This window comes from Coturnix japonica, chromosome 9 (assembly GCF_054131305.1).
Source record: "Coturnix japonica strain WE chromosome 9, WE-NBRP24, whole genome shotgun sequence".
In the NCBI taxonomy this organism is placed as follows: domain Eukaryota; kingdom Metazoa; phylum Chordata; class Aves; order Galliformes; family Phasianidae; genus Coturnix; species Coturnix japonica.
In genome coordinates, this window is record NC_140671.1 from 8,227,942 (window position 1) to 8,253,318 (window position 25,377).

General features: G+C 45.3%; 1 protein-coding gene across 7 annotated transcripts in view; it reads left to right on the forward strand.

The window, feature by feature from the left end:
* SPPL3 (signal peptide peptidase like 3) overlaps window positions 1-25,377 on the forward strand; it is a 54,853-nt gene that overhangs the window by 19,708 nt on the left and 9,768 nt on the right. For 4 of the 7 annotated variants that reach the window (XM_085556109.1, XM_032447902.2, XM_015877971.3 and 1 more), the window contains 5 exons: window positions 13,985-14,062; window positions 19,270-19,364; window positions 21,187-21,306; window positions 24,166-24,244; window positions 24,977-25,089. In XM_085556109.1, the coding sequence (XP_085412235.1) occupies window positions 13,985-14,062; window positions 19,270-19,364; window positions 21,187-21,306; window positions 24,166-24,244; window positions 24,977-25,089 (485 nt within the window). The remainder of the gene's footprint in view (window positions 1-13,984; window positions 14,063-19,269; window positions 19,365-21,186; window positions 21,307-24,165; window positions 24,245-24,976; window positions 25,090-25,377) is intronic. The other 3 variants (XM_085556107.1, XM_085556110.1, XM_085556108.1) reach the window with 1 other exon arrangement.

A 25,377-nucleotide genomic window follows, 5' to 3' on the forward strand; every position in this document is an offset into this window, starting at 1 on the left:
TGTTCCAGGCACACCTTGTATGTCCTGCCATGGTTCTGCTGCTCCTTAGGGTGTCACTGGTTTAGTATGCACTGCAGTCAGCTGGCCGAGCTGTGCCCTACCCACAGGAGAGTAAAATAACTAACGTGAAGAAAGCAGCTGAGAAACCCTTCATGTAAGTATTGCAGTGTTGTGCTCATGATATCAAGAGAGTCTGCTCTGAGCAGAGTGTAATGGGAAGGCGGTGAGTTGCTGCTGTGCTTGGTGAGCAAACCATTGCCTTCTGGACCAGGAGTGATTTTCATGCTAAGACTCACTCTAGCTGAGATGGGAGTCATGAGCAGGTTTGGTGCCCCTGAGTTAAGGGTGCAGCTGTTAGTCTGGCATTTCTCTGAATAGCACCTTTGCACTGTGTGTGCTGGAGCTGAAAAATATTTGTTGTATCATTTCTTGGTCTCTACCTCTTAAAAAATACAAGTGATGTTAGAGGAAGAGCGATAGACTCTGAGAGCACTGAGCTTATTTAAACTCAGTAACTCGTGTGTACTAACTTTAGGTAGAACTTCTGTACTTTGGGGATGGGGTTGTACTGTGTGTTTGGGCAGTTCATAGCTGTTAAACCTCTCGAAAACAGATAATCTGTTGAATGGCTCAATGCAGCAGCACTGGAATTCTGTATCAAATGCAACAAAACCAGCATGTTTTGTTGCGACCTGTTTGTGATACCTGCCTGAGTGCCATCGGGTTCCTGTCACTGATGAGCTGTGATGGTTCAGGTGCTTCTCATCGCAAGAATTACCGTAGTGTCCATGTTGCTTCTTTGTGTTTTGTAAAGGAATTCATTACTTCACCCCTTGCGATAGTCTGGCCCATCTCTAGGCTGGTAGAGTTGCCTGTGTTTTGCTTGTACTTTCTCAGGTGCTGTACTTCTAGCCTGTGCATTTCAATAGAACTTCCAGGGAAATCATTGTCTTGTGCATTGATTTCCTTATTACCATAGCAAATAATTCACACTGCTAATTAACACCGTTGGCATTGCACAGAAAAAAAATGGGCAGGGCAAGAATACAGCCTAATTATACTCAAGATTTATGTCTCATACATTTATAGAAGAATTGCTGCCAGGGTAGCAGCAATAAGTAAAAACACAGCCTTCTAATGCACGCTGTCTGTGTGCTGTGGGCAGTCCCATGTTTCAGAGCATCCTGTTCTGCCTGGTGTGCATGGAGAGGTGCAGTAAGGAGCAGCACTGTGTGTGCTGTGCCCCAGGGCAGCTGCGTATTCCAGAGGGAAACAAAGTCCTGGAGACCCTTCTGGTCAGTGCTGAGTGCTGGGAACTGGGGACGGTGTGAGTTCCCTACACATGTGGTTGGTGGCAATGTTATGCTGTGCAGAGCTTGCAGTGCTGCTGTCCGAAACCATGAGGATCCGTCTTTGCCACGGTGAACTGAATGGGAAGGCTTGGCTGCATCTGGGAAGTAGCTAATAAATCTGCAGTGCTATTTTTGTGTTTGTTGGAGTTCAGAGAGAAATGAGGAGGCTGATGGAGGTACGTGCTGCATCTGGGAGACAGCAGCAATGCTCAGAACTGGTGGTGGTGGTGACTTCGTTGTTTGCGTCTAGTACTGGAGGCCCCAAATCTAATGGAAGCTCCATGGCATGTTGTGTCTGCACGTTGCAGGGCAGATGTGCTACTTCTGCCTCTTCTTCCTGCTGTGTGATACGGTTTCAGTCCTGTCTTACCTGAATAGTGGTAGGTAATCTGCATACTCTTTCCCCATCTTCAGTTACTAAGTTATTTGTAACTTTTTCTTCAATATAAGATTTTGGAAATGGTTAACCTTTGTAAGGACACGGGGTATGAGATGTCTCCAGTTGGGCTGATACTGCACCGTGCCTGTTAGTGGGTGATGCCTATTGTGAAGTTACTGCAGGAGATAACAGGATGTCTGATGTTAAACCAGAAGGTGTTTTTCTACTTTCTTTTTAATGAAAGGTCCTTGTTTTCCTTTGCTGAGGACCATTGTGTAGATATTTATCCTCCTTCATTCCCAGCAGACTGGACGTTATGGTTCGTACTTTGTCCCTGTGTGCAAAATGAGACTCAGTACGGATGATTTCAGTTCTGGAATCTCTGACTTTCTTCCTGAAAGGAATTGATAAGCAAATTGACTTTCTAAAACATGAAAGAGGCTGAGAGCAAATGCTTCATCATCACATTCCGCATCATGTCTGGCACTTGCCTTCTCCAGAGCTGGCAATGCTGGGCTGTGGCTGTAGTTTCCCATGGGGCTGCTCAGCTGAGCATGAGGGCTGAGGGCTGCTGAGAGCAAAGAGAGGAGACTGACTTCACCGAAAGCTGAATGGGGTGGAAAGGGTTTGGGTTGTGTATGTGTTTTGTGTCGAGTTTTTCATTTGTACTGGTGTCAATCTGTGCATTTCTTACCTTTGTAGTGAGTTATTCATCAGAGAAAGGAAATACCAACTATGAAACAAAGCTTATGAGGATTAATTAAATTCTTATTCATATCTGCTTTGGAAATAATGAGGCAATTATTCACATCATTTAATTTTAGACTTCAGATTTATGTTTGTGTAAGTACCTGGGCTGAATGGAGAGACCAGCAGTGGGACGAGGCTCTCCATGCAAGCCTGCCCAGGCCCCAGCAGTGCAGGGGCTGCGGTCTGGTCAAGGACATGCCTATGATGCCTTGCTAGGAGGACGTGAGTCACCTCTGTGTCCATTTGCTATGGCTCCGTTTGACTGAACATCTCTAATGAGTCTGCAAAGGGACAGTTGAAGAACTCTGAAAATACAGGAAACTAACCTGATGGAAATAAATCTTTAGCTTTGTGCTGTTGGATTTTAAAGTGCTTAATGCTATGCTTTGCACCAGGTGATTCTGGAGCCCCCTCTACTTACCCTCAGCTTCTGCTTGTCTCCTGAGCCTGAGAGAGAGAAAACCCCAGGGAAAGTCTTCCTGTGAATGTTTCTGCCCAGACTCAGTGCTGTGGGACTCGAGCTGGGGAAGCTCCTCCAGCCATCCTTCAGTCTGTCCCTGGAACAACGTTGTATTTGCCTGGGCAATCTGGGAGCTCTGATGTAAGTCTCAGTGATCAGTTGGATCTTAGCTGCTGGAACCTGAGGAGAAATAACGCTGAATGGAGATGAATGCCAGAGCTCCTTCCTATTTCATATCCAGAGACTTTTGAGATGTTTGTGCTCTATCAGCTTTTCTTTTTTCTTTCTTAAAAATCTGATGTTCAATGTAGCACAAGTTACAGGTGCTACAAACTTCAATATTATGACGTTTGAAGATCCATGAACAGCAGCACACTTCTTGGGGGCTGGACTGCATGGTCCTGCTGGATCCCTCCCAGCTCAGGCCGTTCTGTGGTTCTGTGCATCTCCTTTCTGTGTTCTTATTGCTGTACGCCTTTGCAGTCAATGTCTGGGAAGGAAATGTATTTGATTTACTTTTCCATCCCTGATTGTAGTATGTGATTTATAAATTTCATTGTGGCTAGTGGAAGTTAATCACACATTGATGAAAGCAATTTTCTCTTCTTGTATTTCAGTAATATGAAGTTCTGTTGCCCACACGTAAAATCCGAAGTTTAGAAGCCCCCATTGAGGGGGAGCACACACACTGATGTTTTCGGAGCAGCCTGTTGCTTAAAGGAACTAAGGAGGGGCAAAGCATGCAAAAAGTTCTGAAATTTAAACAAATTCAGTGTTTTTAACCAAAATAATTTCATAGATAGCTGAACTTGTCTTATGAGCTTTCGTATCCCTGACTGTACAGAACTCTGTTTAAAAGCATCCTGGCTGCTCAGCTTGAAACTTAACCTTATTAAGTGTTCAGTGCTGTGAACAGAGTGAGAGAAGCCTTTGGAGCTTCTCCCTTTTGTACCCAGATTGTTCTTCCCTTCAACAATACTGCTGTCCCCAACACTGGAGCAAAACTCTTATGCAAGTATGCAAATATGTTTTAGAATTACAAATCCCAGCAGTATCGATCTCTACAAAAGTGCCTTTGCAGCAGAGGGATCTTCCTTACCCTCCTCAGTTTCCTGGTGCTGCTTACAGAGCTGTGATGTTCCCTTTGCATCTTCTCAGCACACTTTGAGTATCTTCACTTTCTGCGCTTCCTTTTTTTCTTTAAAGCAATGAAAGATAAGATTTTCAGGGTCCAGATTTTCGTATTGTTGTGTGGTGGTGAATGGCACTGTGAGAGGCAGTGTCTCTAAAGGAAGTGGTCTGTTAGGGGCTGTCAGGTGCCCCTGGGGAATTCAGGAACCTTTGGGGTTGGTGCACTGAGCAGCTTACCTTACCTTACTTTACCTTACCTTACCTTACCTTACATTACCTGTCTGCAGCTGTGTGAGCTGCTCCACTGGGAGAGGCTCCTCTCCACAAACACTGTTTCTCTTTTCAGAGCAGCTCTGTTAGAGATAGGGGGAACAGAAATAAGCCTGACCTGTGTTTCTAAATTTCCCCTGGTGTCCTTGTGGCCAGGTGTGCACGGCTTCATAACGCCACACAATCTGATGTCTGCTGCTGGGAGTGCTGGGCCAGCCTCTGCCTGTGTGAGAGCTCCCGGCTGGAGATGTAATCTGCCTGTGCTGCAACAGCTAATGAATACATCAGCAAAAAGTGGTTTGGGAAGCAGATGACTGCTCTGATGTGTTCCAGTCTGTCTAGTGTACAACACCCATTAAATGAGAATGATTTGAATAAGTGAAGTAAAATGACAGCTGTGCTCAGAGGGAGGTGTGAGATCTTGGATCCTTTTGCTATGGGGCGTCCTTTCTGCTTTTAGGATGACCACCAAATTAACAGCAGACCTGTGAATAGCAGAGAACTTCCTTTCCCGTGTGATATTACCTTGGTACTTTTTGATGCAAGGTAAAAAGCAGGCATTCCATCCCATACAAACACGAGTCTCTTTGGTGGTGGCTGAAATTTCAGTGGCTTTTGAGCCCAGCTCCCTGCCAGCCTGCAGGAGCATCGCTGCGCCCCAGCTGTCTGGTGCTGTGTTTGGAGGTGAGGTTTCAGCTGTTTGCAGTAGAATGGAAGGTTATGACATTGTGGTGTCACTGATAAAAACTAATTCACATTGCAGGTGGGTATCATCTCATATTGGCTATGTCTGGATGTCACTTGCTCCTGTACAGAGCAGTTTGTTCAGTTTGTCCTGGAGGGGTTATGGTTATGTGATGTAACGTGAAAACATGGCAGCTGTTTGTGTTTGTGTGGGTGTGCTGTTAGGAAGCACGGCAGCTTTCTGGGCCAGGGTTGGGCTGTACATGTGGGGTGCCCACATCGCTGCTTTGTTCTGCCTTGGCTGGGAGAGGTGGGAGCCAGTGAGCAGCAGGACGTGTTCTGCTTCTCTTTCTTGTTTCATGGGTCTGAGAAAACACTCTGGGTAATACTTCTGGAATGGGTTCAGTGGGGTTTGTTGTTCGGTGGCTGTGGTTTTTTTGCAGGAAGCATAGAACTGGAAGAGTTGCCTTGTGCTGCTGCTGCTGTTCTGGGGCTGGGGAGATGCTTGTCTGAAAATTAGCTTGGATTTGAAGGGAGGGGAGGGAGGAAATTGTTCAACTGGTGTAAGGAAGGAGAATGAATTCCCCTATTGCTGGTAACTGTATTTTCGGTCATTCTAGTCCCGCAGTTCCACTTTTGGTGTTTCTCTTTGCCTGCTTCTCCTTCAGAGTTCTTTCCGAGGCTGAACAGACTCAGTTCTTACCTCTCACCATCTCTGTAGCTCTGTTCTGCACCCACTGCAGTCACCCTTGCTGCCCACACTGCCTTCCCCTTTTGCTGTCCCCATTCCTTCCTGTTGTTTGTTCCCATAAAACACCATTAAAAAAAGAGAAATAACGATGAGAGATCACATCAGGAGAAATGTGATTACACAAGAGCCACTCCAAAAGACTAATATTAGCAGATTGAGTTGTATGGGGAAGTAGTGATTTTCCTAAGCAAAAACTTAATTGTCTTATGTGCTAAATTATATGCAGTTTCTAATTGCCTTAGACTCTGCTTATATGCAGTTGGTGCCATACTAAGGTTTCAGCCCACATTCTGGACTCCAGCTTTCCACTGCCCTGCATTGATGGGTGTGCAGTGCAGGTACTGTGTGTGTGTCACTGCTGTGCTGTGTCACTGCTGCTGCAGCCTCGAGATGCTCTGCCTGCAATAAACCATGTGTATCTCTCTGATTCACTCACTTCTCTTTCACTGCTGTGCTAAGTAAAGTGGTCATTCATTCTCTTTGATTCAGAGCTTGTGTGCTTGTGGGTGTGAGAATTTAGCTTGAATTCATTGGGAGCTGGCGGCCTGCACTGGAGCAGGAGCAGAGCCTCCCCTGTCAGCTCAGTTTGCCCCTTCCATCATGTCCCTGCCTGCAGTGGCAGCACTGTGTGCTGAGGTGTATCCATACACTGGCTTCAGCTGGGAGCCCCTCTAGGGCGAAGGGCTGCTCTTTGACACAGCAGTAATGTGAACCTTAAGGATATTTGATGCTGGATTCTTTTTTTGACCTTTTTAAAGGATTTTATTCGTTGTAAATGTTTGCCTCACATTTCATTTTTAAAATATACGTAGAAATGTAGAATTACACTTTTATGTGGGCAGCAGTGCACAAAGTAGGGAGGCTGAAACACCACCATTACCGCGCTACAGAAAACCTGGTGTGAGGTTTGAATTAAAGCTTTTCCTTCTTGCTGCCTGGAAGGTTTTGTTTTATGTTTTAGGCTCCTTGCTCTTCAGTGCCTCTGCTTCACTCGGTGAGTTAAACACACCTCAAGTCTTTGAGTCCCATTGCAGGTCATTTCTGACCTGCTCTGTGCTTGTTGTTCCCCACAGCACTTCCTTCTGGGTTATCAGGAGCTCTAATGGTACTTTGCCCTCTGATTGTCCTGGAGTGTCTGGACAAGGAGCAGATTCCTGCTCAGCTCCCGGTGTCTGCCTGTGTGCACGCTATACCCGCCGAGGGATCCTCGCTCTGCCATGCTCAGCATTTCATCATTAGCAGTGGGTTTGTTCCTGAACAGAAGGGAGGAAGCGTCCTCCTGTTGTAGGTGGTTGTTGTTGTTGGTAAGGAGCTTTTGAATGCAAGAAGCTTACAGAGATCAATGTGTACATGGGAGCCTGTGTTGAAGACTTTAAAGAAGTTTTTAAGTTCTTCCTGTGGAATATAGTTAACTCTGGCACTGCGCTGTCTTACGGCTGATGCAGAGCTGTGCTGCCAAGTGGTCAGAGACCTCCATAACCCAAAACCAGCTGTCAGCATTCCAGAAAACTTTCTGTACTGGGGAAAACTATTCCGTTCCCATCTCCAAACAGCCCTTCCTAAAGTGCAGGGGGTGGTTCTGGAGGAGGTGTTTCTCCCGGCGTGGGCAGTCTGCACAATGGTGCTCTGTTGGCTCAGATTGCTGTAACCACACCCTTCATCTGCCTTTTTTTTTTTTTTCCCGATGTAAGAAGAACTATTTTTGGAAAATTTATACAGCTGAAAGTGGTGGTTTAGATAGAAGAGCTGCTTCAGCAAAGCTTTGGGGTAGGCTAAATATCAGGCTGACCTTTGTGGAGTTCACTGAGCTGGTGGAATCTAAATATCATGCATGAAGAACTGCACTTGTGGCTGTGATGAGGAGGGACTGTGCCCAGCACGCCTCAGTCTGACCTGTTCCCCTCCTTCCAGTCCTCCACTTAATTATCTGTGGGGAATGGAAACAGTTCCAGATGAGGAGAGTCTTCCTGTGTGGGTTGTGCAACTTCAGTTTGTTCTTGCGGCTGAGCCATGGCTGCCTGGCTGTGTCACATTGATGGACGTTCTCGTATTTGTATGTTTACTTCTTGTTCCAATATTTGCTGTTCTTATTCTTCCCTCAAAAGTGCAGCATTCCTATCCTGGTTAGTCAGTGTATGGTACTGGAGCAGTGCTTCTGTCTGCCCTCTGTGGCACACTGGTGTATTCTAGGAATCGACAGATTCTAGAGATTATCACAGGTGACCCAGGTGCTCCTCTCATATGGGGTTCACCAAATGGAGTTTTACCTCCTGTTCTCATGAAAACCTACTGATGCTTCAGCCTGTGCAAACGCAGTGTGATTACCGGCGGTACCTCAATGTTCTCTTGTTTTTGTTGATGGTTGGGCTTTCCTGGCAGCCTTGTAGGGCAGTGCTGTATTGCTGGGCTGTGTGTACACCTGTGTGCCTGCTCAGAAGGGCTCGTGTGGACAGATGCCTTCAGGATCATTTCCAGGAATAAAACAGATGCTATTGCACTCTGCATCTCTCAGGTTGACTTGTAAGAGCAAATCTGGGAGGACTACAACGACAGTGTTATGAAACATGCCCTGTTTGTCACAATGTCTTGGATTTTTTCTTTCTGTGAGAAAGAAGGGAAGGTTCCCAGGCCATTTTTGTTTCCCATCCTGTAGTTTAACCAACAAACAAACACCCAAAAACCAAATCGAGCGAGCAACCCTCCTCAATGAAACAACGAGCCTCAGAACAGTATGTTTATGTTTATGGGAAAGAGATTAAAGTTCCCATTCTGTGAATACGGAGTATGAAATAAGAAACCCTGTATTTTCGTTAGAGCAGTGTCTTTTGGGATGTTTATTTTGACAACATAATTCTCAGACAAATATGTATGTCTGGCACAAATTATTTGAAGATGCCATTTCTCTCCATTGACCACAGGGGGTGGATTCTTCTCCCAAGGATCTTGTTTGAGATGGCTTCACTGGAGCAGTGAGGAGGTTGGGAGCTGTCATAGTGTGCTATGGGGAGCAGGGATGCTGTCATGTGGTGCTTCTTTGAAGGTGCTGTGCAGTGATTGGAGGTCGTGCTCTCATTGCTGCTGGGCAGTGAGTACACTGAGCTGAAAGCAAAGTCTGGAGATTGTCCAGCTGCTGGAGTTCTTAAACACCGTGAGGCAAGTAACTCTTTGTTCTGTTGGCAGATGGGTTGGTGAACCAGAAGGGCAGCTCAGATCATGTCTTTAGCAGCAAATGTGTTTTTGCAGTATTCCTCCTCTTGGTACCTTTCTGAACATGCGCTGTTGGAGCGGGCTCAGCAGTGCTGCAGTTGGGTGCTGGGCATTCATTCAGAGGAGAGATTCGGGGAAGCAGCTTCTGTACAGGACAGAAGAGGGAATTATTCTGTTGTAGTTGCATGTGCAAAGTGTGTGTTAGTTATCTGGTAATGTGCAGATGATGTCCTGAGATCTGCAGCTGATAAGCAGCCTGTGCTCCTGTTCTAACCTTGGGATGCCCGCCTGAGGCCTAACCAAGTCTATATAGGAAAATATAGTTTGAATGGGATGTCTCAGATTACTTTGTTTTTTCACTTCAGACTTGATTTTTTTCAGATACAGGTTTCAATGCATTACTCAGGCTTAGCAGACTCCCTGCATGTGACAGTGAGCTGAAATTAGTTCAGAAAGCGCTCTATTCCTTCAGCGTAAGTGAAGCTGTAGCAATTTGCTTGTTTTTCCTATGAATCATACTGAAGAATGGCATAGTGTTGAGATATGTTTACAGCTGTGTGTGCCATGACTTCACACTTAAAATTATACTTTTAACTGTTACACTCAGATTTAACTTTGGTTTGGCATCGAGCCTAATGGAGGCTCTTAAATATGTCTACATCTTGCACATGTAAGGTGGTTGAAAGAGGCTTTTTAGATATACCCTTGACCTGGAATCCAGCAAAGGAAAAATGTAGTATTGGTTTTACCTATGGAGCGAGTCTGCCTCCAACCCAAATTGATATTTGCCCATAAACTGTCAATGATCTTAATGGTGCTTCTCTTCAACATGCCTTCAGGCTCTGCTCGGGGTTGGAGTTGCTGCCTGTACCAAGTGATGCTCCAGTGGCAGCTCCCATTGCCTTACATTGAACACAAATAAATTACTTACTCTTACCAATGAACTGTCCTGATATCCATAGTCACCCAACCTTCTTCTGAGGAGTAAATTATTTAGTATAATGTCTGACAGATGTCAAGAGACAAGTAGATTAAAAAAAGCAAACCACATTTTCCTTGTGAGCAGCAGAAGGAAGAGCTCTGTTGGTTCCTACGTGTGGCTGATGGCTCCAGAGCCATCATGAAGTGATGAGTAACTGGATGAGAAAATGGATGTCTCACGGTGGTCCATTCAGTGCTGGTAGACACCTACAAGGAGTTTCCTTTGGAAGAGAAAAGAAATGGGAAAAGTAGGATGTGTGTTTTGATGGCTGGGGAATATTGCTGCTTACCTAGCAAGGCATTTGATACAGAAGTGGTATTTTAACTGTAGATGAAGAGTACCGTATTGAATGAATAAATAGTTGTGGCTTGGATGTGAAGAATATATGAAGTTCTGCCTGGCTCTTCCTCATGGATCCCGTACCAGAGCTGTGTGCTGTGTGCCCAGGAGCGTGGGAGGACTTTGTATGGGAGGAAAAGTGTGGGCACGTCGGGTTTTGTGATTTCATTGATGAGTGCTTCGTACAGCAGGTGAGGTCAGTCACAGCTGATTGATTGGCCTTCCCCAAAGTAAGGTTGAAGTGTTGCTCTGTGAATTAAATGATCTCCTGACATTCTTCTCATTGCCTGTTTCTGTGATACTGAAATGCTGTTGGACTGTATTTGTTGCATTCTAAGTGTATAGGAAGAAATACACAGAGCTTTCCCAACCTCTGAAAAGTTTGGGGGTGCTTGAGCCAATGCTGCTCTTTGATTCTTGTGCCCAGAAGTGTGTCAGATCTGGGATCTGGAGCATTTGGGAAAGCAGACATGTTTGGTTCCTGGTTCTGCTGTCTTTTTCTGGTTTGTCATTGAACAAAATGATTTACAGATGCTCAGTGCTCAACATGAAGGGCCCACTGCTGGTTTGGGAGCACCATTGGGACTCTTGGGAAATCACTTATCTTTTGGTAACGAAGAAGAGCTGAAACATTAGAAGATAACAGTGCTGGCATTGGCTGGGTGGGAATACCAAAAAACAGTGAAACCAAATAAAAAGTTAGTCATCTCTTTCCAGCAGGAGGGCGAGCACTGCCTGGAACGGCAGCTGTGGCTGGTGGCAGAGCTGTGCAGCAGGGCTGCTGTCCCTGCCGGCCCCATGGAGCGTCCTGTGCCAGGCAGGAGGGCTGGTGCAGATTGTTGTGTGGACAATGCTGGCACTGTGTGGCCGTGAGGCTGACACACGGACTGTGCTATAGGACAGTGCTCGCTGTGTCTCTGTCCTGGCATGTCTCAGCAGACTGTGTGTTGTGAGCCCTTGCCCATGAAGCTGGCAGGAATTGGTGCAGGATGGCAGCAAAAGGGACCTCAGCCTTGTGGAGGTGCAGGCTCAGCATGGGGCATTGGGCTGTAGGGCAGGTGGTGGGCAGTGTAAGGAACTCATGGAGAGAAGTCAGCCATCAGCATGCTGGGTTCTGCACAGTGCTTGGGTCTAACAGTGCTCAATAGAGGTTGCATCGCTGACTTAACGAGAAACTGTCTGATAGCCTGATCTAAATGACTGCTTCTAAACCCGCTTCCTCAAGGGGATGTTGAGTTGCAGGTGAGGAAGTATGAGAAAAAAGTTGTACTCAACTGGGAAAACCAGCTGTTTGCTTGTGTTTTGGGTAGAGCTCTGCATTTATAATAGAGCTTAGAAGTGGGTTGGAGGTTGTGTATCATGCATGGCACACAGTTCAGCTGCACTAAAATAAGTCCTTCAAGGAGCAGCAAATGGTTTTTAGCGTGTTCTTACCCCATGTTAGTTCATGGAATGAGAATGAATGGATTGTTATGTAGGAAGTACTAAGAACTGCTTCTAAAATCAGGGTTTAAGTCAAATAACAACTGCTGCATATGGGCTTGTTATGGGCACTTTCTGTGCCTGAGCTTTCACTGCTTGCTCTCAGAATAAACAGCTAACTTTATGGAAGTACTTAAAGGAGGAGAATAGTTCAGTTGTTTCACTTCTGTACGTGCAGTGGAAGCGCACAAATCACACTGCAGCTCCTGAGAGTGCCCTGCGTGTGGGTATTTGTTTGGGTTTGGGCTGCAGAACACAGCCCAGCCCTGCTGCCATGGCTGGCGGTGGCTCCGTGCCAGCCCGCGTGCTTGGCGTGTTGTAGGGGAGCCCGGCTGTGTGCATATGGAATCTGTTGGGTGGGTGCCCTGCCGATAATAAATTTAGATCTCAGTTAAAAATACAAATGGCTTTGCAGATTGCTGTCTCGCCCTTTGCAGCGTGCTCAGAACCATGAAGCAGTTTTACTCCTCAGACATTGGTGCGGTTTTGTCACCTGCTTGTTGTCTCTAGTCTAGATTTGTGCATGAGAAAGTGTTTATCTGGCTTTTCCCTTGTATGGAAGCAGCACACAGCTGTTCTGGTCCCCGCTGTAGCCTGTCGGTAGCATTATGCTATATTAGATCATCGTTTAGAATGGGCTTACATGTATTTGGTTCCTTCAGTGTTACAGAATGGCCTTCAGGTTTTAATACAGCGCTCAGTGGATTATGTACAGGGCTGGTCCATCTGTCGTTCCAGTGTTTGGAACACTTACAGCCCTGTTTTGAGTGATGGTGATGAGAAGATGGACTTCCAAAGCTGTCAGCGAATGGTGACTTGTGTAGAAAACATTGTTCATCCCAAAAGCATCTGCCAGGTTGTGAATATATCGTTCTGTAAACATCAGTTAAGAAAATGTACCGCATAACCGTGGACATATTCAGGTCAAGGTGAAATTCCATGCCTTCATTTTGCTTTTCTTACAATTTGGGAATTCCTGAGGACTCTTTTAATAGATTAATTCCATTGATGACTCTCAGATCTGAACAGGACATGAGTTTCCTTCTCCCTCAGCCCAAAGCTGGGCCAGGCAGCGCTTCTCCCTGAGGTGAAAGCTGGTATCAGGGTGTACAGCCACAGTGTGCTCATCCTTACACTGTTCATCACCTGCTTACTCATAATTGTTAACTAAAACAGACATGCTATGAACTGTCCTGTGCATCACCTGAAGACTCTATTTACTAGTCATAGGGGCTTAATTGTGAATACACATGTCTTATAAATCTGTCCTCTGATTACAGTTGTGTTCCTCCTGCATGGGTGTGAGCTGGGACCATGAGGAGCAGCTTCTGTCTGCTTCCAGATCCAAAGCAGGCAAACTGGGAGCTGCAGAGCACAGTGCAGTATCACAGAGTGATAGAATGGCCTGGGCTGCAAAGGCCCACAGTGCTCATCCAGTTCCAACCAGCAGCCCAGGCTGCCCAGAGCCACATCCAGCCTGGCACTGAATGCCTGCAGGGATGGGGCATCCACAGCCTCCTTGGGCAACATGTTCCAGTGTGTCACCACCTCTGGGTGAATGTCAGTATGTAAAAAGATATTGGAGAATTCCAGCACTTCTGTGCTTTACCAACACAGAAGTGCACTGTGTCAGCAAATCCATCCAAACAAAAGTGGTTTTTAAGCCTCCTGCTGAAATTGCTATAAAAAACCCCACGTGTGGTGTGCAGGGTGTGACAGAGCAGTAATTGTGTGATTTAAGAAGTGCATATTGCAGCTTTGTTGTGTGTTTGAGTTGCTGGTCTGATTTTTGTTTCTTTTCCCTGGGCTGAGTGAGCCTTGACTGCCATTGTCACATCGCAGCTGAAGTGTGTCAGCTAAAGGCAGAGAAAACCAGCTGGGCGTAACTTACATGCAGAGTTGCATTGGTTGCAACTGAAGTGGTTCTTAATGGGTTTGAGGGATACAAATCGTGCTGTGCTTACCACCATGGTTTTGAATTGTTCTTTGATTGCTCTGCAAACTTTGCATGCTGCCGTCTCAAAGTTCAATTACAAGCTACAGATTTTGTGTTGCTGGGTGGTGTGAGAGCATTAGGAATAGCTGCCGTGAAGGTTTGTTACCCCATTCTCTATTTTTATAATGATAAGGATGAGCAAATGGCACCGGAGAAGTGGACCCTATGATGACACACCTGTCTTCTCTTTTCCAATTCTAGGGCGTATTCCCTTGTGGATTCCAGTCAAGTGTCTACTTTCCTGATTTCTATTCTCCTTATAGTCTATGGCAGTTTCAGGTAAGTTTGTTCTTTAAGGCTTTACAGAATTCTTCACTTTCAAATAAAAACACAACAACAAGTAGCTGAATATCATTTATGCCTTTTATCTCATTGTGTTTGTCAGACTGGTGGCTAATGTAAATGCCACATTTCTTTGTTCTGAAAAGGAAATAGAGAAGGAAGAGAAGGAAACTGGCTGAGGTGTCTGAGAAATATCTGACAGCATATAAGCATGTTTAACGTAACTTTGAATTTGGTCCTTAGCATTGTATTTCAGAGGGTATGAAGGAATTGCTGGGAGATGGGTGACGTATTATTATCAAAAGAGCTGTTTTAAATACAACAGTTCGGTGCTGATTCAGTGTGTTCTTGCTTGCAACCAGATCTTGTAAAGCAGAGGTCCCCGAGTCCCAGCACTATTGTCATGGCTGCAAGGGTGTAATAGAAAAGTGGGAAACACCACCGGGGCTGTATTCCAGCAATGTGCCTGAAAATGCCCGTCAGTTACGTTTGGATCTTCAGAAATGTAGTTTTTCCCCATTCAGGAGACTTGGGGTATGCTTAGAGAAACTTCTGTTCTTCTGAACTCATACAGTTCTGCTTTCCAATGTAACAGCACCTGAGGAATGAGTTTCATACTGACGTACATTCACAGCATGCTTTGAGCAATGTCACCTGCTCTTCAGTGTCCTGTTGCTGTTATACTATTGCTCTTTTACTGTTTTGTCCCATGATTTACATTTTCGGTTACTCAGTTGTACACTCCAGAAGAATCTTAACTTAGAGGATGAGTGGTGATGGATGCAAATCAAATGAGAAAATACCTGTTCTAGTCTTTTTCTTCTGCATGTTTCCTCCAGCTTATTGCAAACCATGAGTCTGATGTTCTGAAGCTAATTTCCTACATTTAGCTTTTTTAGTAGATATATGAGCTGAAATCTAAATGGAGCTGTGGTAAGACTGAAAGAAAGTAGCCCTCCTCAGATAACCTTGTAGAAAGTGGGCATGGTTCCTGACTTTCAGTCTGAAAAGAAGCAAATGGAGCTATTGTGGCATTGCTCGCAGCTGACTTAAACAGAATTGCAATAATAGGATCAGAAGGAATTGGGTGGATGAGTCATTAGGATAAAATCCATGTGTGTGGATCTAATTCTAATCTAGTGCAAGAGTTTTCAGGGGAACAAAGTAACTCCTGGTCTGCTGTCGTGCTTGTACTGGTAGTGTTTGTCCAGAGACAAAGCAAAATCTAACAAGTAAAACCAAACCAAGATACTGAGACAGATGTTCAATAGGTCCTGAGTAAGGCCTGCATCCACAGTGGAGTACAGCTTATAGTGCAGAGCTCCTGCTTCTCATGCTGTGAATAGAAGAGCGTTTCCTTCCTTCATTTGTGCTGGGTCAGGAATTTCAATTTCAAGCCCTTCTGAACGTCTCCTGTACGTGTTCTGACCCTCCCTCAGCACTTGTGCATGGTGTGCTTTGTTGTGAGCTGGCAGAGGGGCGACAGTGATCCTTTATACAGAAGCAGTAAAATGCCGCGTGCAAGGGCATGTGTTAGTTACAGCTTTTCCAAGAGATGAGGTTAGCAGCAGATGGGTTGTTCTGTGTTTCCTGCCATTTAGTTCTTGCAGTGGCATTTCTCTGTGGTTTCCCTGCTGGGTCACTTTGCAGGCAGGTAGCAGCGAGATCTTCTGTCACCTACTCAAACGTGCTTATGTAAAGCCTGGTTTAACCCATGTCTGTCTCTTCTTCTGTCCCCTTTTAAACTGTTACATGGATGCTTCTCAGTCAGAACGAGGCCTACTTTTGTGTTGTGAATATTTGTAGAGGTAACTGCTCACATTTTAACAGTTGTTTTGTTTTTTAATGCTTCAGCATTTAAAGTATGTGAGGTGATTTGCTCCCCACTTCAGACACATGGACTGAGGGCCCTCACAAATCTCTGCTGTCTTTGTTGGTTAATTCACAACTGAAGTGCAAACTGTACCTCTGTATGTAGATCAGTGACTTTCCCATCCCAAAGAATCTCTGGTTTTCCATATTAAACATGCCATGTTTTAGAGCCCTGAAGAACATAGAATATATGGTATGGAAGAGCAATGCGTATTGGTTTTATTTTCCTGTAGTTTCCCTTCTATCTTGCTTATTTAGGTTGCAATCTTGGTCAGATAGGTCCTTCTCTTTTCTTGTTCTTAATGGTGCTAACAACCGTGATGCGTCCACGTTCCTAATGCTCATTGGTTAACAGCATTTGGTGAGTTTCAGCTGCATCTGAAATGTGTAAGTAGGTGTAAGAACCTTAGATTTATATCTGTGGCAGTGGTTCAAAATATTCAAATAAAATGTGTGACTAATTCTGGTAACAGCAAGTGGGGTAATAAAAATAGCTCACTGCTCAGAGAAGGGGAGTGCTGGGAGTTCATAAGTACCTACGGCTGCAGTGCTGACGGAGCTGGGCCAGGCCTCTCTACTGAAGGCCACCAGGAGTGTCCCCATGTGTACTCACAGGTGTGTGTGTGTGTGTACACCTGCTGCAGGTGGGCAGCTCCAAGCAGAGCTGTGGCACTTTGCATGGCTCTATGGTGTGCTTAGGAGCTAGTGCTCCATCTAGGCTGCATTTTATGCAGTTATTGCCCCTCTTTTCTCCTCCAGACCTTGCATGACAACTTGTGTTTTAATCTCTCAGGCACACAGAGGCATTGTGGCTGTATTGGAGCACATAACGTATTTTGCTTCTCTCTTCTTGGAGATTTGAATGAATTCAACAATCTCAGCTCAGTGTTTGGTACTGATTGTCACTGTTTCATGTAGAGCAGCTGAAGTTTGGCAGTTCAGCAGCAGCCCCTTCTTCTCACATTCCCAAGGCTGTTCAAACTAAGCAAGGCAAGGAGGAACTTGTTGGTTTATCACATCTCCAGCTGACTCTTCAGATGCAAAGTCCTTTTCATATTTCCTCCTTTGCTTCATGAGAATATTTTATTGGAGGGTTTTCCTGAAGCTTTGCTCCAAGACAAGTGACCCATAGTTGAAGCTGAACTTGTGTGATAGTAACATGCCAACAGTTTACTCATTGCTGCGGCCTCAGCATCACCGTGCTGAGCGCTGCCCCACGGGAGGTGAGCTCTGAAGCCTTCTGCTGGAAATGGGAGGCACTGTGAGGACCCACAGGGCGAGCAGCTGTGGTTCATTGCCTGGTGGGAGCTGCTGTGAGAACACTGCTCATGGAGACAAAGCAAGAACCTTCAATGAAAAAAGCAAATATATAATTGTATTAGTTAGTGATCATTTGTAACAGAGGGAAGGGCTGAGTTCCAAACTTGGTGTGGATGCTTCTGAACTTGGCTTGGATCAGCAGCCGCCTTTTTGAGGAAAAGGGGAAGTAATTTCCCAGTTTGTGCTTCATTTTGAGGTGGGGGTATTTGCACGCAGTAATGTCATAATTGCTGGTTGTGTTGTAATGAAAGAGAGAGGGCTGAAGTTGTTCACAAGCAGTGCATGCAGTAACATCTTTCCAGTTTTCTTTGCTGACGGCCCAATAGACGAGGAGCCCCCTGCTGTTGGGGCGCTGCTGTGAAGCTGTTGCTGAGCTGAGATCATGTAGAGAAGAGTGAAATGCTGCTCTGAGAAAGGAGAACCTTGTTAGGCTGAACCCTGGATCAATCCATTCTGTCAGGCTGTCCGCCACATTTTGGGCTTTCAGATCTTGAGAGAAAAGTTTGAGGCTTAGTGTGGATTAATGGGGAGAAAGGAAGTGGGAGCTGTGCTGTGCAGTGCCAGACCTCTGGAAGAAGAAGCTCAGAAGGTTCACGTGTTAGGGTTTGTGTTCCCTATTGTCTCTTGCATTTTTGGTCACTTTTTAGCTGATGCTCCAAGTTCTGCATGTCTCAGACTTAAGTTTCCTCATACATTGTGTAAGTCCACGTTTTGCTTTCTCTTTGTAGTAGTCGTGTAATAGAAGCAGAACCAGAATTAGTTGCTTTCTGTCATACACCATCCTGCAGCCCCACATGGATTGCAGGTTGTAGGATTGCAGCACAGAACTGCTTACCTGTGCATTGCAGTAGATAACCTATACACTAACACAAAATAGCTTTAATACCCATAGGTGGAACAGAAGGTTGTGATGTTCTGGTTTGTTTTTATTTTGCCAACCTGACAAATGAATAGTGTGCTTACCTTGCGTGGTACAATTGCTTGCAGCTCAGCTTGGGGAAGAACAGAAGAATTTAATGTGTGTTGACCAGAAGGCTTAAGGGAGGAGCTGTGCAGTGCTTCTGGTGGGTCCCTGCAGCTTGTTTGAATAAATAAACCTACAGCAGTGTCCTGGATGACTTTGCACTTGTATTAGGAGGAGGAACTCATGGTCATTTTGTTGGCCGGGATTGTTGTGTGCAGCAACACAGAAGTTAATGATAGGAAACAATTGCTGCCCAAAGCAGCACCTAAATGGAAAGTTAAGCCAAAACTTGTTGGAATGTAATGTAGAAACTGCACAGAAGTGAAGGACTGCGGCAAAAGTGATCGAATGGTGCATTGTTTGGGGTTTGTGTTTGGTATGTAGATAAAAGCAAGAAGATGATCGTTGGAGCTCAGTCTGCACACGAAGGAATGCCAGCTGCTGAGGAATCAGGTCCTCAATGTGTAGCTTTGTGAGGCCTTCCTCTCATCTGTGCTCTCTCACATACATACTTGGTTACTTTCTAGGCTTTGCTGAAACTGTTTCAGTCAACTAAGAGTTTCCTTATGTTCAGAAGAGAATCACTTAAAAGCAAAGTTTGGTCATTCATTACAAGAGTTAGAGGAGGGAAACGATGCAGTGTTAAAGGTGAACCCTGCTACTGAAATTTGAACCTTGAGGCACTAAATGAGAACTTCAGAGTTGAAACATAAAAGAATTGAAACTTTGGTTGCATTTCTGTCACATTCTGTGTTTCCAGGTAATACAGATAATATCTCTGTGTGGTTTCTTGTTAACATTTACCATGGCAATGCATTGTCAGTCTCCTTACAGGACCGCGTGTGATTGAGTGCCTTGCTGTAACCACAGGCTGTGTGTGTGATTCCTGGTGTGTATGGTGGGTTGTTAACAACCAGCTCTTAAAAGACAAATCAAGGCTTTCTCATGGGGAAGGTGTTACAGTGGCGGGGTGGTAATGAGACCACAGCTGACAAACCCAGATGGGAGTTTGAAATTCACCTGCTAAGTTTGCTTTTCTTTCCTGCAGGTCTCTTAACATGGACTTTGAGAATCAAGATAAAGAGAAGGACAACAGCAGCACGGCTGGGTCTTTTAATGGCAACAGCACCAATAACAGTAAGGGTCAGCTTTACTCCTTATCTCTTCTTTCATCACTTCAGTGTGTTGCATTGTCTTTTGTTCCCGCAGCCATGTATGTCAGCTCGTGCTTTGCAGCTCCACCTGATGCAGCAGAGCTGTTTTGTGTGAGCACGTGCCATCAACTTGGTTTGTGCCCACGGAAGCTGAATTTAAACCATCAGTGTCATGTTTCCATAACGCATAGAAGCTTCATGCTGTGCTGTTTGTCAGGTCCTACTGGATATGGAAACCGCTTTTATTTTATATTTGAGATACAGTAATGGAAGGCAGTGCATTTTCTCCTTGGTGTTTGTCACAATGACACATGTTGGCCTGTCTGCAGACAATTAGAGGTTTAATCTCATGCTATGCTAATGAGTCTATAGGGGTGATTCAGCTTTATCAACAGAGAAACTGAAGTATTGCTTTCACATGGCTTTGGGTGGCTTGTGTGAAATGGACAACAAAGCATGTGTACACACAGCCCTTTCAGAGCGGAGATTAACCTGTCAGCTCTGATGTGGTGGCTGTCCCCTGTTACTGGATGAATAGATTCCAGGCAGCTTGGCCATCAGCCATATGCTGTTTTCCAAGCAAAAATATATATGTGAACAATTGGAGTGGAATGTGTTGTATGCAGTGTGCTGTAAATTCACACCTGAGTGTAGTTTACAGTAACATATGTGGCCGTACTCTGAGAACAGAGTCTAGAATGAAGTTTCAGCAAGTGGAAAACACGGGACTGGGACAGGTGAGCCCTGGGTGCTGAGGTGGCTTTGTATCAGACAAGAAATACAGCTTGAAATTAATGCATAACAACAAGGGATGTGTTTTGTGGTGTTGGGGCTTTTTAACCATTGGCAGCTCAGCTCCAGCATGGAGGTGGTTGAGCAGTTGAACTGCTGGGCTTTGGGCATCTGGGGAGTATAGGAGCTGGGCTGGGGAGGGAGCACAGTGAGGGGATTAACCATCAAACTGATCAGAACTGAAATAAAGAACTTTGACATTTAACACTAATTCCCACACACCAGAGCAGTTTATTGTATGTCACTTCAGTTTTTCCTTGGGAAATAGAAGAGCACGTCAATAAATTCCATTTCTCAAGGCAGGAGGAACTGGATGTAACCCGCAGATTAGGACACAGGACTTTCTGTCTCGGTGCTGTCATCACTGCACTGTCTGTGTTGTGCTTTACCCTTTTGTCACTGCTCAGTAACAGAAGTACCAGGGGTTCGTGCAGTGTAAGCAGTGCCATGTCTGTGATCACGGTTCTGCTTTTCTTCTAAAAAAATTACAACATACTGTTGACAGTAATTGTGGTTTTTTCATTTCCATGAGAGTTTTTTGACATCCACAAAGATGTTGGTAACTGAGTTCTGTAAGCAACCCATTACTGTGCCACTCTACTGGAAAAAATATGTCTGCTTTTACACACACGTGCAGTTTGTGTGTGTATTTGTGTGTGTGTTTATGTGCAGGTTTGTGCATATGTATGTCATTCAGAATCAGGAGCTGATGTTAATTTTGTAACTTGTTATTCATTCTGTCTGTGGCACCAGGAGGAAAAAAACCCAACAAAACAAAACATGGGTCTGCTTTCAGCTTTCAGTTCTTGAGCTGCAACAAAGCAGTCCTGCTGGTGCCCACACTCCCTGCCAAAGCTGTGTCACTTCAGAGCTGCAGCACAGAGTGAATTTCTATGGCACCAGCACTGACATGAAGCACAGCGCTCAAACCCAGAGTGGTGTCTGTGGGTCAGGACAGGCTTTTGGCGTGTGCCTGGTATGAAGGAGCCCACATTAAGGTCAGCTTCTTTCTTCTGCAGGTATTCAAACCATCGATTCCACACAGGCGTTGTTCCTGCCCATCGGAGCCTCTGTGTCTCTCCTCGTTATGTTCTTCTTCTTCGACTCAGTTCAAGTTGTCTTCACCATATGCACAGCAGGTGACTGCGTTTTCTTCTCTTTCTAATCATTGGAATAGGAGAGAAAGCTCTGATGCGTTATTGGTGATAATTAGAAGATGTGTCCTCATGCGTTTTCAAAATACAAATTGGTTTCACGATTGTTTTCACTCTGTAGCAATGAATGGCAAATATTGTTGGAGGAGCACTTTCCACTTCAAGGTTTGTTAAACTCACTGACCTGTAAATTGCAGGACTTTTGAAAGGTGCTGGATGTGTCATTTTAAGTCAATAGTTCCCTTGCTAAAAATCAGCGCCTAGAACTGAGCGTGGTATTTCCTAATTCAGGTACTTCATAGGATGGTAACGTAATTTAGTATTAGTTCACAGCACAGAAGGAGGCTCTGGAGACCATAGTGGAACTTCTTTCCCTAATTCAGTTTTATTTCTTTGCTCTTACAGTGATTTTCATAGTTTGAAGGGTTTTTAAATTATCAGTGTTACTCTTGCACTGCTTGGCCTTAGGACAGAAATGAGATGATTGCAAATAAATTGGGTCTTGTTTATTATTATTTACATTTGGCTATTTGAGTAAATACCAGGACTCTGATCTTTGGAAAGTGCTGCCCTTTTGATCTTCCCACAGATCTCCAAGAGGCCGCTGCTATTCAGGGAGTCGAGGTCCTCCGTACTGCTCCAAATGTGCACAGGCTTAAAAAAAATGGTCCTCAGTCCACGCACTGAGTCTGGGAAGACTTTTAACCCTTCCAGTACCTCTCATCTCCCACTCCACTGATGCCGTGCATGCCTCTCCCTCCTGATGTCCTCCTCCCCTCCAGCCTCTTCAGCACCGCTGGTGTTGGTGGGTGAAGGCCCAAATCCTGCTCTCCAGATGAGTGCTGTGCTGCTGGTGGCACACTGCTGGATGCTTGGTCTGCTGTCACGTGGATTCTTTCCTATCCAGAGTAGATCATTACTTCGTATAAATTACTGCATGAGATAGATGTTAGTGATAAGGGAAGCTTTATGACAAAACTTTAAAGTCAAGCTTATTGGTCCGTGTATTTCCAGGATGACCCTGACGTTGGTGGCTATTTGTCAGGCTGCATTGTTCCAGCCAGGGCTCGTTCCAGGTTTAAGAGAACTGAGTCTCTCTGGGTTGACGCCTTGGAGTATCTCTGCTCTTGGTTTATGGTGCTGTTGTGGCCTCACATCGGGGAGTGTCACTTGGCACAGGAGCTCTGTTGGAGGCACTTGGCAGGGAGCAGGCCACGGCCGGGTCTCCAGCTCAAATACATCTCCCTTTGTGTAGAGTTCAGAGGCTGGTGTGGGTGTGTTTTCCAATTATGGCTGGTAACTGGTTTCTTAAACTGCTCTTAAATCTTTCTACCCAGAACACTGGCTGTTCAGGGAGCGGTCAGGATGCAGGGAAGGCCCCACCGCAGTGCCAGGCTGGGAGGTGGCATGGCGTCTGCTGGGGGGAGTTAGGCCAAGGCACCCTGATCCTACAGCAGGTACTGAGGCTGAGGGGAGGGAGAAGCATCCAGCTGGAAGCCTGGTCAGTAAGGAGCAAGGCTGAGAGCGGGGCCTTGCAGGAAGGTGTGTGTTGGTGGAATCTCCCTCTGAATGAAGGAGCCCAGCGGCAGGGTGGCAGTGGTGGTGGAAACCAGGACAGGAGGTGTGGGATCGACTGGTAGGGAACCTTTCCCAGGCACCTCTGAAAAGCATCTGAGGTACCTGGGTGCAGAGGTGTTACACTCTGTGTTCTTTCTCTGCCCCTTCTGCTTTTTTTCCCCTCCTATCTGAAATACGAATTGAATGTGAGTCTCTGCAGTGCTGTTTGCCAGCAGACACCTTTTTATTTGGTGTGAATTCATTTGGTTATTAATTTATTTCTTCCAGCCAGATGGGGCAGAGTTGATGGGTGGAAAGATGCGGTGTGACCAAGGCGGTTTTGCTCCAGTTGGCTTCAGCTGTGCTAAAGAGCGTGTGGGATTCCTCCTCCCCCTCGGAGCTTAAGAAAGAAAAACAAAAAGAGAGCATTCTAAAAAAGCAGAAACAACCACCAGAACTTGTAAGGGACGAGTGGATGCTCCTTCCTGCATTTCGGTCTGTCCGTGCTCCATCAGTTCTGGCTGCCGTGTCAGTGCTGCTGCCGGGCACTTCTCCAAGCCCTCACTCTTCCGCCTTTTAAAGAGCCGTAATACAAAACCCATACTGTGATGAAAAAGCAAAAAGCTGGAAGGGAAGAATGGTCAGAAATGCCAACTCTTGTACAGATGCGTGGGTGGGATAAATTGTCTTCATAAAAGCAGAAGATATTTGTGGAAGTGTTGTGTTGAGTCATTTCTGCTTTTATACCATTTTTCCTGATCTCAGAAGCTTAACACACTTCGTATTTTACCTGCTTTTCAGCTGAACGGTGATTGAGTAATGAATAAATGCTTATGAGTGAAAAGGGAGGAAAAAGTAACCAAGTTGAAAAACCAGAGAACTCCTTTGTTGTGCAGAGCTGTGTGTGCCATGTGCTAAAACACTCAGAACTCCTCAGTTTGTAGTTAGATCTTCCCTTGTGGTTGACTCCTGGAATACTTGGAAGCTTTTTATTGCCTACATGACCATGAACAGCTTTGACAGTGATTCTTGTTAATATAAACCTTTCCTTTTTAGGTCTGGAGATAGGAGCATTCCGTTCTTTTAAGAGCTTTTATTGTGATTGAAATTTGAAATTAATAGAAGTTCTGCAGAAAACCTTGGAGTCTTGAACTGCTGCTTCTTCAGTAATACTGCGTGTGATAATAGAGCATTGTTGCAAGAGCTTTTCCAAATGGGAGAGGCTACTTTGTGTGCTGTAGAAATGAGCTCTGACTGTACTAATTTTACCTTTTCTTCCTTTTCTAGTCCTTGCAACAATAGCGTTTGCTTTCCTTTTGCTCCCGATGTGCCAGTACTTAACACGGCCTTGTTCACCTCAAAACAAGTAAGGACTTGAAAAATGTTTTACTCCTCTTCCTGTATGTTATTTATTTTAATATGAATTCTTTAGCAGAGTCTTTGGTTACGTTAACCTCAGGGTTCAAGTTCGTGCATACTTCTGTGCAAACTCTGCTTCCACTCCAGCACTGGGGAGCACTGCTGCTGTAAGTCACGCGTGCTTACCAGGCTGGGAAGCACAACAACATTGCAGGGAATGGATTTCCAAACAGTGGCTTTTAAGAAGTTCTGTTTATTTTTGCTGAGAATTCAGTTTCAGAATTGGTGCTGGGTTTTCATGTTTGTTAATGTTGAACTGAGGATGTTAGTGCAGCATTACGGTAGGCTTGTTCAGAGGCTGTAGTTATACTGGTGACAATGACAGTAGTTCCTGCCATGTTTTGAAGCCAGATGTTTGTTTCTTTTCTTGTGACTTGGGCTCATGCTCCAAACAGCACTTCCAGATGGTACCAGGATATGCCAGTCATGACAGCCATCTCAAGAGGGGTGCCAGGATTTACAGGTCTTACTCCATCATCATGGTTCAGGTGTTACACATCACCTGAATGTTAGGAAGGTGCATTTTGCTGCTGGCTGGTACCTGTTTGTGGCTAAAGAACTTCTCAGTTGTTCTTGGTGCCCTTCATCAGCGGTTGAGCTTTGTTCCAGCAGTGTCCATTTTCTGTTGTATAAATGGAAATATGAAGCCCTGGGGCTGATGTTTGTGTGTTGTTCCCAGGATTTCCTTTGGCTGCTGCGGGCGTTTCACTGCTGCTGAGTTGCTTTCCTTTTCACTGTCTGTGATGCTTGTGCTCATCTGGGTCCTAACTGGCCACTGGCTCCTCATGGATGGTGAGTATGAGAATGGAGGGATTCGACGGCCAGTTCGTGCCTGTTCTGACACATCCAGACACCTGGGGGTGGCTGGAGATTTTTGCTGTTATTGATGTCTTACTGAATTGTAATATCTGTGTGGTAGACTCTCTGAGAACAAGCGCTGTCAGCACGCTGGGGTAGCGATGGGGACACCAGTTGTTCTGGTTTGTGAAAGCTTCCCAGGAGGTGCTGCAGCACCCATCAAAGGTGTCCTGCACCTACACGGTTCAGGGTGAACTGCCAGCTGTAGGTAGAGGTGTGTGG